The sequence below is a fragment of the Suncus etruscus genome, chromosome 15 (assembly GCF_024139225.1).
Source record: "Suncus etruscus isolate mSunEtr1 chromosome 15, mSunEtr1.pri.cur, whole genome shotgun sequence".
Lineage (NCBI taxonomy): Eukaryota > Metazoa > Chordata > Mammalia > Eulipotyphla > Soricidae > Suncus > Suncus etruscus.
This window is the reverse complement of record NC_064862.1, coordinates 67,490,925-67,502,881: the sequence shown is the minus strand read 5'-3', so window position 1 is coordinate 67,502,881 and position 11,957 is coordinate 67,490,925. Positions and strand designations below refer to the sequence as shown.

The 11,957-nt window shown below is 46.1% G+C and overlaps 1 protein-coding gene across 1 annotated transcript; it reads right to left on the bottom strand.

The window, feature by feature from the left end:
* Nucleotides 1-834: 834 nt before the first annotated feature.
* Nucleotides 835-11,600, bottom strand: KCTD7 (potassium channel tetramerization domain containing 7). The gene is made up of 4 exons (XM_049789549.1): nucleotides 11,309-11,600; nucleotides 8,625-8,794; nucleotides 2,560-2,738; nucleotides 835-2,146 (listed from the first exon to the last, which is right to left on the bottom strand). Exons 1-4 carry the CDS (start codon nucleotides 11,450-11,452, stop codon nucleotides 1,770-1,772), a joined length of 870 nt encoding a protein of 289 aa, XP_049645506.1. The 5' UTR covers nucleotides 11,453-11,600; the 3' UTR covers nucleotides 835-1,769.
* Nucleotides 11,601-11,957: the final 357 nt, after the last annotated feature.

Here is an 11,957-nt window from a genome sequence, read left to right as displayed (position 1 = left end):
GTTTGATTTCTAGCACTTCTTGGTCCCTGAGCATAACCAGGAGTGATCCCAAGTACCAAGTCAGGAGTAACCCCTGGGCACTGCCTAGTATGTTACTGAACACCCTTCATCCCTTCAAAAAAGAAATTCACTTAAGGTCCCATTAAGTAGCGATCTCCTCAAAAGGAGAAAGGCATCTTCAGCTCCCTTTGCCTTAATTTACCAATCTGACCTTTTAAGACAAACCAATGTACTTCCTTGTCAGTTCTATACATATTAAAAAAAAAATCTTCCCACAAGAACAGCCAAATACATATAGTACAGGGGCCAGAGTGATAGCATAGTGGTAGGGCAAGAGGATGATCTGGGACGAACCCAGGTTCAATCCCTGGCATCCATATGGACCCCCAAGCCTTCCAATAGTGATTTCTAAGCACAGAGCCAAGAGTTACCCTGCTCGTGGTCAGGTATGGTCCAAAAAACCAAAATCAGTAATATAGTACAGGGAGAATTTTAAGCGGCACAGAAATACTCTATCTCTCCCACTGTACTCCTCCCACTGGAAGGAAATGTATGTCTATGCCCTGACTAGCTACCTGGCTGTAGATGAAGCCAGGAGAAAATCTGCTGTGAGCAGATCCACGTGAATAATTTTTCTCTCTAAAACACAGGCAGCCAAAGAGAATGGAGACAATTCTGGGACAGTTCTGCCTCTTATTGAAAGTTCTTTCTTTACTTCTCCAGAACAGATACTTTCCTAGGGAGGTTAGTAGAATAAAACAATAGGATTTAAACTAGGGTTACCCACCCAAGGAAGTTCACCACAAATTGGATCCCAATACAGTTAAGTAGTAACCATGGAGGTATGCTTCTGGGTATCTTCAAGAGGAGCCTCTGAAGCAAGGAGATAGCTCAAAGGGGCTACACAGGGCCCAAGGTTAATCCTTGGAACCACATAACTTCCCAAACACCTGGGATGAAGCCCCCAGCACCACTGGGAAGGCCAAAAAGTAACAAAAAAAAAAACACAAACAAACAAAGAAAGCAAATATAAGAAGCTTCTGAAATCTGAATTTCAGCTTTGAAAGAAAAGCAAAGAGAGTTGGTGAAAAGGTAGGACCCAAGGCCCAAGGCAGGGCTGTAAACATTGTGCTTTTTCTAAGGCCATCCTGGTGCATGGTTTTGGCAACTATGGTTACATCTCCAAATTGTGGTGAAAAATATATTTTGAGAGGAAAAGCAAGACTTTCCACATTCTAAGACAAAGCACATGACTATTCTTGGGGTAAGAGTACATTAGGAAAGAAGGTGCTCTTTCTTCAGCAGGAGTTCTGAGTAATTATTTAGTGAATACCCTCGTACCTTCTACCCTATGCCCTGGGCATAGGAAGAAATACATATATAGGTTAGAAAAGCAATTATGCCTCTTTACTGTGTGTGTGTGGGGTAATGCAATTCTTAAAAGGTTGCATGGTCAAGAAAATGGCAAACCTCTCTGGACTTCCTGGTCCAGCCCTAGCTAGCCAGACCACCTCAGCCCCAGGCAAAGGCTACCTACCAATGCCTTGAGGAAAGACCAGGTGAGTACAGGCCCCAAGACTCTGTGGGTGCCAAGTCTGCTGCTGATGTGCAGTCGGGGAAAACTGAAGCTGGATCACTTTCCCGGTCAGTCGAGCTTTGCCTCAGGACTCAGTAGGTTCAATAACCCTGTCAGAGAATTTTTCCTCCCAGAGCCATCAAGGGGGAATGGACTCCCTCCCTGATGGAATTCTGTTCCCTAACAGGGCTACTCACCACCATGTGATCTTGAATTCATAGATGGGGCGCTTGCAGTAGTAGTGACTGATGAGGTGCTTGTCACATACCCCAATGCACTGATGATCCACGGTGAGACCCTGGGCTGAGAGGTCCGTGACCAGGCAGTGCAGGAGGTCGTACACATCAGCCACCGCCTCCCAGGGCCCAAATGACACATCCACTTCGCAGTGGTGCTGAAAGATCTGCCCGTCACTCTCACTCCTTTCGAAGCGCTGGGTGTTGAGAAAGGTACACTCATAGGGGGTGATAGGCATCTCTTCCTTGAAGACACAGACCTTGAGCTTGGCAAAGCGGGCCTTCCGCTGTACCGCGCGAAGCTGGGCAATCTCCACAATCCGCTCCAAATGGTCTATGGGGGTGAACACAGCACCTATCATTGGAGTAGGGGTTGGGAGGTAGGGGTGAGGCAAGGCAGTGGGAGGGAACACAAAGAGCCCAAGTGATGGCAAAAGAGGAGAGGGAAGAAACAGAAGCCTGAAAAGGGGGCTCAATGGGCTTTGAGGGAGTCTCAATGCAACAGAGATCATGATGCTCCACTGGAAAAGGATTGAGATTAAGACTGAACTTGACGGTGATCATAGGCCAGGTGGGTCCATCAGAACCTGAAGCTCCCGGTATGAATGGGAGGTAAGGACAGAAAGGAAAGTAAGAATCTTTCCCCTCCTGTGTAATGCTGAGAGATGAACTTGAACCCACTGCTCTGAGGCAGATTGACAAGCCTTGCCACCCTCCTTCTCAACTGCCCCGCAGTTGACCCCTCACCTTTGTAATAGGGCATGAGTTCCAGAAATGCCTGGCGCACTTTCTCCCCTTTCAGTGGCTGCATGTTCTCCAACTGCTCCAGGAGGGGCCCAATGGTATAGTACTGGGCCTCTTTGTGCACAGCCTGCACACGATCCTGGGGAGGCAGGTCTCCCGAGCGCAGGAAATTCAGCACATCTCTGAGAGGAGGAGGAGGAGGAGGAGGAGAGAAGACAGGAGAGAAGCTTAACCAGATTGATTAAGCACATACTATGAATCAGAATGCTAGGAGGAACCCTGGATAAGTGAACCTTACCTCTCTATGCCTTGATTTTTATTCTCTGTAAAATGTGGAAAAATAAGCTACCCTATTTTAAGGATATACTAAAATTAGTAAACATATAGGATATGTCTAGAAAATTCTGGGCACAGAAAAAGTCCTTAGTGTTAGTAGTTGTTACTATTAACATGAGCATTATAATTACAATTATTAAATTTATTAGATTTATATAAGAATGGGTGGGGCTAGAACAGTAGTACAGTGGCTAGGAAGTTTGCCTACCACTCAACCAACCCAGGTTTGATCCTGGCATCTCATGCGGTGATTCCTAAATGCAAAGCAGGGAATAATCCCTGAGGTCTACTGGGTGTGGCCCAAAAACAAAAAACAAAAAACAAAAAAGAATGGGCATGATATTTAGTCCTTTAATATATTTTAGTTGAGGTATAATAATTAATATGCAATTAATGTAAAAATCATAAGTTCTTTTGTGTTACACCTAGTAGTACTCAAGGCTTACTCTTGGCTCTGTGCTTAGGGGAGGATCTTATTGGGTGCTGGGGATTGAACCCCAGTTGGCCATGTGCAAAACAAAACCCTACCCTCTGTACTCGAATCCTCCCAAATAGTACTTTATTATTATTATTATTATTAATATTATTATTATTACTACTACTAATACTATTATTCATTTTGGACCACTCCCTGTGGTGTTCAGAGATTGCTCTGTTCTTGAGAATCATTCCTTGCAGAGCGCAAGGGATCATACGGGTTACTGTGGATTGAACCTTAGTCAGTCACATGCAGAGCAAACGCCTTAATCCCATCATAGCTTTCCAACCTCCCAATTATTTTTCTTTTTTTTTTTTTTGGTTTTTGGGCCACACCCTGTGACGCTCAGGGGTTACTCCTGGCTATGCGCTCAGAAGTTGCTCCTGGCTTCTTGGGGGACCATATGGGACACCGGGGGATCGAACTGCGGTCAGTCCTAGGCTAGCACAGGCAAGGCAGGCACCTTACCTCCAGCGCCACCGCTCGGCCCCCCAATTATTTTTCAATGTACCTTTTTTGTTTTTGTTTTGGGGCCACATCCAGCGATGCTCAGGGGTTACTCCTGGCTGTCTGCTTAGAAATAGCTCCTGGCAGGCACGGGGGACCATATGGGACACCGGGATTCGAACCAACCACCTTTGGTCCTGGATTGGCTGCTTGCAAGGCAAACGCCGCTGTGCTATCTCTCCGGGCCCCTCAATGTACCTTTTTTAAAGAAACAAAAAGTGCCCCCAACAGTACCTAAAGTGACCCATGTCCCTAGGATGGTTCCAGCCTCCTCACTTACTTTGGGAAGCACTGGTCTAGGTGAAGAGATGAGAGGTCTCCTTTAGCTGACCTTGTCAACCTCTACAAGGTAGTCTTTGTGACTAATTTACTATATAGTTTTGTTACTAACTTGTATTAGCTTTGACTCTTCCTGGAATGAATAATATTCAGTAGAATCATACAGCATTTTCTCTTTTGTGCTCAGCTTCTTTCCTAAAATATGATTTTGAAATTCTGGGGTGCATCCTCTGTCTTGTGCATTGATTTGTTTCTCTTTATTACTAAGTAGCATACCACTGAATGGATATACTATAATTTGTTTTCCTGCTAATGGATATTAGAGTTGTTTTCAGTTTAGGACTCAATAGTAAAGCTGTGATGAACATTCCTATGTAAGACTTTTTGTGGTCATGGGCACCAATTTCTCTTGAGTAAATACTTGTTGAACCATTAACACTTGTGTTTAACAAAGAACATTTTACATTCCCACAGTAATGTGGAAAAGGTCCACTCACTTCTACACATCTCTATCATTAATATTATTTGTAGCTATATAGAAAAGATCAAATGCCTAACCCTAACATTTGAACACATTAACAATTTGGTTTCAGGAGCAAATATACAATTATATACTGTATTTTCTTAAAATACAAATTTGTTTCCTTAGAGTAATATCTTCAGTCTCTTCAGTGTTAAGAGCAATCAGATCCATCACTGGTAACTGTGAGAGAAGTTTTTCTATAAGCTTACATGAGTAAACAAGATTAAAAAACTGTTCTGTCAGCTACTAGTACCAAAATGCAACCTTAGCTAATGCTAAGTGTTAACCTCTGTCAGTTATTGTCATGCTCACAATATCCCATTTTATCCTACACCCCATTTAATCCTTTTAAGAATCGTATGGAAAAGTGCTATCTTATATAAGTCTATTTTATGAATGAGGAAGAATAAAGCACGAGGAACGAGGAATGAGGAAGAATGAAGAAGAATGTTAAAGAACACTTGGTTCAAAGAGCAACAGCTATGAGATACTGGAATGTAGACACAATCTATCCTAAGTCCCCAGACACAGTGATTTTAAAGTGCTATATACATGAGCAGAATGGGAAACACACCAGGAGGAGGGCAGACAGCCTTCCAGTATGTGTAACTAGCTACACCAGCAGAGAAATATACCCCACAACTGCCCTAAAGGTTTCTCTTTTTTTTTTTTGGGGGGGGGGTGTCACACCTGGCGGTGCTCAGGGGTTACTCCTGGCTGTCTGCTCAGAAATAGCTCCTGGCAGGCATGGAGGACCATATGGGACACCGGGATTCGAACCAACAACCTTTGGTCCTGGATTGGCTGCTTGCAAGGCAAACGCCACTGTGCTATCTCTCCGGGCCCAGCTTTCTCTTTTAAGAAAGACTTTAACAGCTGTATCTGCTATTGAATCGTCCTGGAGTCTAACAGGCTGAGGATAAATGCCACCACATCCTGCTGGGACAGGCCACTGCAGGGTTCTGCCACTCTCCAGCTGAATATCAGTGTGAAACCGAACACTGTTCCCCCTTCCCACAACCCTTCCAAAATTAGCCCGCCAAGATCTTAAGGAAAACTTGGTAAGTTCTGAAAAACAGAACCCCGGGGCAAGTGGGAGCTGCCAACTGGGGCCAGCATTTTCCTCCCCGAAAGAGCCTACAAACAACAATCTTTTTATAGCTCTGCAGAGCTATGTGACACTTCGTTTTCTCAGCATTGGAGGCAGCTGACAGCCCAATGGGGAAACCCACATGCTCTGAGTCAAGTTATCCGAACAGAGGCTCCTTCTGAGGATAAAAAGGACCTCTCTCTCAACACTGGGCAACCCAGCTTGGAGGAGCACTGTTTATACAGCAGTTGCAGAGTCTCTGCCTGGCCAGTGTTTTTGTTCCAAGTTAAGGATCACATTAATTCTCTAGCTACTTTCAAAGTTAGAATGAAGAAGCAAAGAGCTTCAGCCACATACTCTGGGAGGACAAGGTCAGGGGTCAAGCCACGGCTCTTTATTTCAGACACATGACAGGCTTGCAACCTAGCTTTATATTTTTATTTTACAAACAAGGAAAGTATAAAGTTTTAATATTTATTTATTTATTTAAATATTATTTATTTAGACAGTTGTCTGGGCATACTCAGATATAAAAAATTAATTGGGAGGTCTAGGGTTGTTTTAAAAAACACCCTTTCTTGAGATTTTTTTTTTTTTTTTTTTTTTTTTTGGTTTTTGGGCCACACGCAGCGGTGCTCAGGGGTTACTCCAGGCTATCTGCTAAGAAATAGCGCCTGGCAGGCATGGGGGACCATATGGGACACCGGGATTCGAACCAACCACCTTTGGTCCTGAATTGGCTGCTTGCAAGGCAAACGCCGCTGTGCTATCTCTCCAGGCCCAAGAAATATTTTTAAGACTTTCTGAGTTCTAATATTAACAAGAAAAGAAAAAAGAAAAATAATTACGTTTTCTTCACTCATTTTTTTTTCCTTTTCTTCACTCATTTTTGGGGGATTGTACCAAGCAATGCTCAGGAGCTACAATCACTTCGTGCTCAGGGGTCATTTTCAGGTAAGCATATGGTGCCATGAACTAACCTGGGCCTCATAATGCAAAGTGTGCAGACCCAGACCAAACCTTGGAACTATCTCCTCAGCCCCTTTGCCATGTTTTTTAAAAAGACATTTTTGTTGTTGTTGTTGTTATAAATAGTAGCAACTCTGTGTTGGCTTTTTCTTACTGGCAAGGAAACTGTTTTATTTGGGGAGCATACCTAGTGGTGCTAAGGGGCAAGTCCTGGCTATTATTCAAGGGACTATATGTGGCTAGGAATTAAACTTACACTGAACTTTTTTTTTTTTTTAGTTTTGGGCCACACCCAATGGTGCTCAGGGGTTCCTCCTGGCTCTGCTTTCAGAAATCACTCCTGGCAGGCTCCATCCCGGGTCAGCTGCATGCAAGACAAATGCCCAACCACTGTGCTATCACTCTGTGTCCCCCCCCCCCCCCACTGAACTCTTTGATCTCTCTCTCTAACCCCATTGCCCTTTTTTTTTCTTCTAAAGAAGTTCTTTCTTGTTGGATCCAAGGTACAGTCAACCTGGGTTCAATCCCCAATACTTTATATGGTCCCCCAGGCACCACCAAAAGTGATCCCTAGCAGCCAGAGAAATAGCACAGCGGAAGGGCGTTTGCCTTGCGAGCAGCCCATCCAGGGCAGATGGTGGTTCGGTGGTTTGAATCCCGGCATCCCATATGGTACTGCGTGCCAGCCAGGAGCGATTTATGAGCATAGAGCCAGGAGTAACCCCTGAGCGCTGCCAGGTGTGACCCCAAAACAACAACAACAACAACAAAATGTGATCTTAAGTCCTCTGAGCAGAGTCAAGTATGTCCACCAAAGAAAAACAAACAAAACCTTTGCTGTGATCTTAACACCAAAATGTTAAAAAGACACAATCTTAAAAAAAGAATCTTTTTTGGACCCCGAGAGAAAAACAAACAAAATCTTTGCTGTGATCTTAACACCAAAATGTTAAAAAGACACAATCTTAAAAAAAGAATCTTTTTTGGACCCGGAGAGATAGCACAGCGGTGTTTGCCTTGCAAGCAGCCAATCCAGGACCAAAGGTGGTTGGTTCGAATCCCGGTGTCCCATATGGTCCTCTGTGCCTGCCAGGAGCTATTTCTGAGCACACAGCTAGGAGAAACCCCTGAGCACCGCCGGGTGTGGGCCCCCCCCCCAAAAAAAAAGAATCTTTTTTTTTTAAGTTTGTCAGCTGGGTACTGCAGGGGTTGACCGAGTGGTTCCCAGCACTGCTAAGCCAAAGCACTGAAGTTATAGGATAAAGCCAAGTATTGCCAGAAGTGAGTCATAACCCACCTGCCAAACACTATTGCTGAGACATCCCATCAAATAAACAAACAAAGCCTGCTACAGTGAGCATCTCAAAACAACTTTGAGAAGTTGTTTTGGGCCTTCCCTGCCTCTTTGTAGGAACACACATATATAGCAAATTTAAGGTCTTGCGTAGAATAGAAATAGTTCCATCATGGGAGTGGGGAATAGTACAGGATGGGAGGCATTCTTGCATGTAACCCTGGGTTCAAATCTTTGGCAGCACATAAGGTTTCTTCAGTCCCACAGGATTAACTCCTGAAGCACAGAGCCTGAAGTAGTCCCTGAGCACTGCCAGGTGTGGCAAAACCCCAAAATAAATAAGTAAAGAAAAAAAAGCAAAGAAAAATAAGTTCCATCTTAACCCACCAATTGCATTACCTGGGATTTCTCTAACTTTCTTCATTTTCTATGGGGGAAAAAAACTAAGAATGTTGGTCCAATGCAATAGCACATTTATTGATTCTTATCAGAATGTTATTTCTATGTACTATGGAAGAGGAAAAACCCATGCTCAAGATCATGTCACTTACTTTCTAAGACTACATAGCTGATTATAGAAGGAAAGACATACCCAAAATATGTGCCATCCCGGTCAATGAAATAGCGACCCTCAGCATCAGTGGGGATGTAATGTCGCCCGCTGAACATAGCTGCCAGCATGGTATCTTCGTAACGTCGCAGGGTAGACAGGCGTGTGGTGAAGTGAGCTCCTCCGATGTTAAGAGGGACAACCTCAGGAAACTGGAAAGGAACCACCAGCAGTCTCAGCCAGCAAGGAGTTGCACCAGTTTTAGTCTTGGTGAGCACCACATCATTCACTCAGTCATGCAAGGCCCAAATCTTTCTGAATACTTTCCCCTCTCTCTCCCATCTCTTTCCCCTTTCTCATCAATTTCCAAGGCTTCTTTTGTTCTCCCAATAGGTTTATTTTCTTAGGGGGGTAATAACCAGCAGTAGGGTTCACTTAAGGCTCTTTGCTCAGGGTTCAATCCTGAATCTTGGTTCAGGGATCACTCCTCTTATAAGGCAAGTGCCCTACCCACTATACAATTTCTTCCCCCCTTCCCTCCACTATACAATTTCTTTAGTCTTTCCTTGATAGCTAAATCAGTTCTTTCCTCTCTAATCCCATTCTCTTTGCTGTAGAGTTCAAAACCTCCATTTCCTCTTTCTACTTCCTAAATTTACCATTTCTGTGTCCTTGCCCAACATGTCTTCCTGCCCCATCTAGGCACTTTCCCTGTCAATCTGGCAAATGTAAATTTCCCACATGGTAACATGAGTTTGATGGGCGTGATCTGAATAGCCCAGCACTCTTCAGAATTAGGAGCTACTTCTGAAACTCAGCCCAGGGATGTAGACTTACTGTTTTGCACTCAGCCAGTGATGCAGTACTACTTAAGCTCACTGGTGCTGGGGGCCAGCAGGGCTGTACCTGTGGGTACTAGGAGGAGCATGCAATGCCAAGGTCCCAACACCTCTAATTCTCCCTTCACTCTTTTTTTTTTACAGCACTACAGCAAATATTTTATTCTTGGGGCTGGAGAGATAGCATGGAGGTAAGGCGTTTGCCTTTCGTGCAGGAGGTCATCGGTTCAAATCCCATCGTCCCATATGGTCCTCCGTGCCTGCCAGGAGCAATTTCTGAGCCTGGAGCCAGGAATAACCCCTGAGCACTGCTGGGTGTGACCCAAAAAAAAACCAAAAAAAAAAAATTTTTATTCTCACTTCCCACTCTACTAGACCCTGAATTTTTTTGTTTTGCTTTTTTTTGTTTTATTTTGTTTTTTGTTTTGTTTTTGGGCCACACCTGGTGACGCTCAGGGGTTACTCCTGGCTATGTGCTTGCTCCTGGCTTGGGGGACCACCATATGGGACACCAGGGGATTGAACCAAGTTCTGCCCTGGGTTAGCCGCGTGCAAGGCAAACACCCTACCACTGTGCTATTGCTCTAGTCCAAAGACCCTGAATTTTCTAAGGGAAGGACTCTTAGATGTTTGATTCCTTCCTCACTATCTGTATCTCACCAGTATAATCCTTGATCTGTGGAGTGAGATCAGTACAAGTGAGATCAGGATAAGGTTCTTTAGACAAAGGCAGGTGGAGGAGGAGCATGGAAGTGATGGAATGGATTTGGTCTTATATATTACTTGGGAATAAAATACATACTTCATATTTCTGGAGTCATTTCCTAACAATCTAAGTGCTTGCTCCTTCCTACACAAGAATGAAGAAAGGTGAAAGCCATTTGAACATGCTGGGCAGGCTCAGAGTTGTGCATCCGTGGGGATCTGGGTCCAAGCTCTGGATCCTGTGCTCTTTTCACAAACTGTATTGTCTTAACGACAGTCTCTAATGGCATCCCTACACTTCAGAAGAGGATTTAGAATTCTAGAGCTCATTTCCAAAGGTGCTCCACGATGTTGGGGGTTTAGGGCAACCCCATAAAGAGCTACTACCCAAGAATTACCCTGCTCATCCCTTCCCCTTCTAGCTTGTCCATTCAATCTCCCAGGCTGTATCCAGCGAGACCTCAGCCCTATCTCTTATTAGTGCCCAGAAGTGACCCCATCATCTCTCCTCTTCCCCATTCTCTTGGAGGTCAAATGAAGATTTTTTATTTATATCTTTTTTTGGGTGGAGACCACACCCAACGGTGCTAAAGACTTACTCTTAGCTCTGCGCTCAGGGATCACTCCTGAGACTCAGGGACCACAGAAGGTGCTGGGGATCCAACTAGAGTCCAGCACGTGCAAAGCAGATGCCCTCCCTGCTGGACTATAGCTCCGATCCCTCAATCTAGAGGTTCACATGATGGTGTCAACACATCAAGAGACTAGTAGTAGCCGCTGTGCGTCACCAAGCAGCAGCAGCAAGGGAAACGGTGGCAGCCAGGTGGGCGTGGACACATCGAGTCTGGTTGATCCGCACTGTCCCCCCCAGGACCACACTCTGGAGGTGGGGGGTTTGTGCAACTACCTCAGGCTTCTCTTGGCTCTCCTGTCTAGAAGATACTAATAATATCTCATGGGGCCCCCCAAGATTCCCTTCCAGGGCCGAGCCTCTCCTCCCTCTCTCCCTTATCTGACCAGAATGGGACATCACTGGGCAGAAATGAACTTGAAAGGCAGAGAAGGCTTGGAAGATGCTCTTGCAGCGGGGTGGTTCACCAGGGAGAATAAAAGCGGGGTTCAGCCCCCAAACCCGGGGTTGGAGCCTCTCTCCATCCCACCCCCACTTCTCCCTGCAGGTACCTCCTGAGGCAGCAGGGGCAGCGCGTGCTCCGCCTGCGTGGCCGTCGGGGTGGCCGGCTCCAGAAAGTCGTCTTCGGCGTCCGAGCTGGACATGGCACCGTCCGGGCGACGGCTGTCTGGCTCCCGCCCCGTAACTACCACCATCCCTCTGGCTCTCGGACAGTCCGGGCGCGGCTGCGCGTGGGCAGGCGGAATGGCTGCACCCTAAGGCCAAGCAGCGCCTGGCATGACGCGGGCGGGGCTGCAGGAACGGCGAATGCAGCGCGCGCCAGGACCCCGCAGTCCCCTCCGCGCCCAGAGCTCGCGGACCTGTCACTCGCCCGACCCGGCCGCCTCCGGCTATTGGACGGTCCGCGTTAGCTCCGCCCCCGGTTGGCAGGAAGCGCGAGCGTCCAGCCTGCGTCTGATTGGTCAGTCCGAGCGGTCCTGCTAGCATGCTCGGCTCTGATTGGTCCTCTTGCCTCTTCGCCTTAGCAACGCTCGCCTGCTTTGCTGGCTGGCTGGGTCTTAGCTGGGCCTCTTGGTCGCTGAGGCACCGTTATGGGGTAGGGTGGGGTGGGATGGGGTGGGGAGACTCACCTATTGTAAATCTGAGAGGAAGAGAAACTCCATGATTTATGGGCCTTCAGGGAAGAGGCCTTCTGCTGCC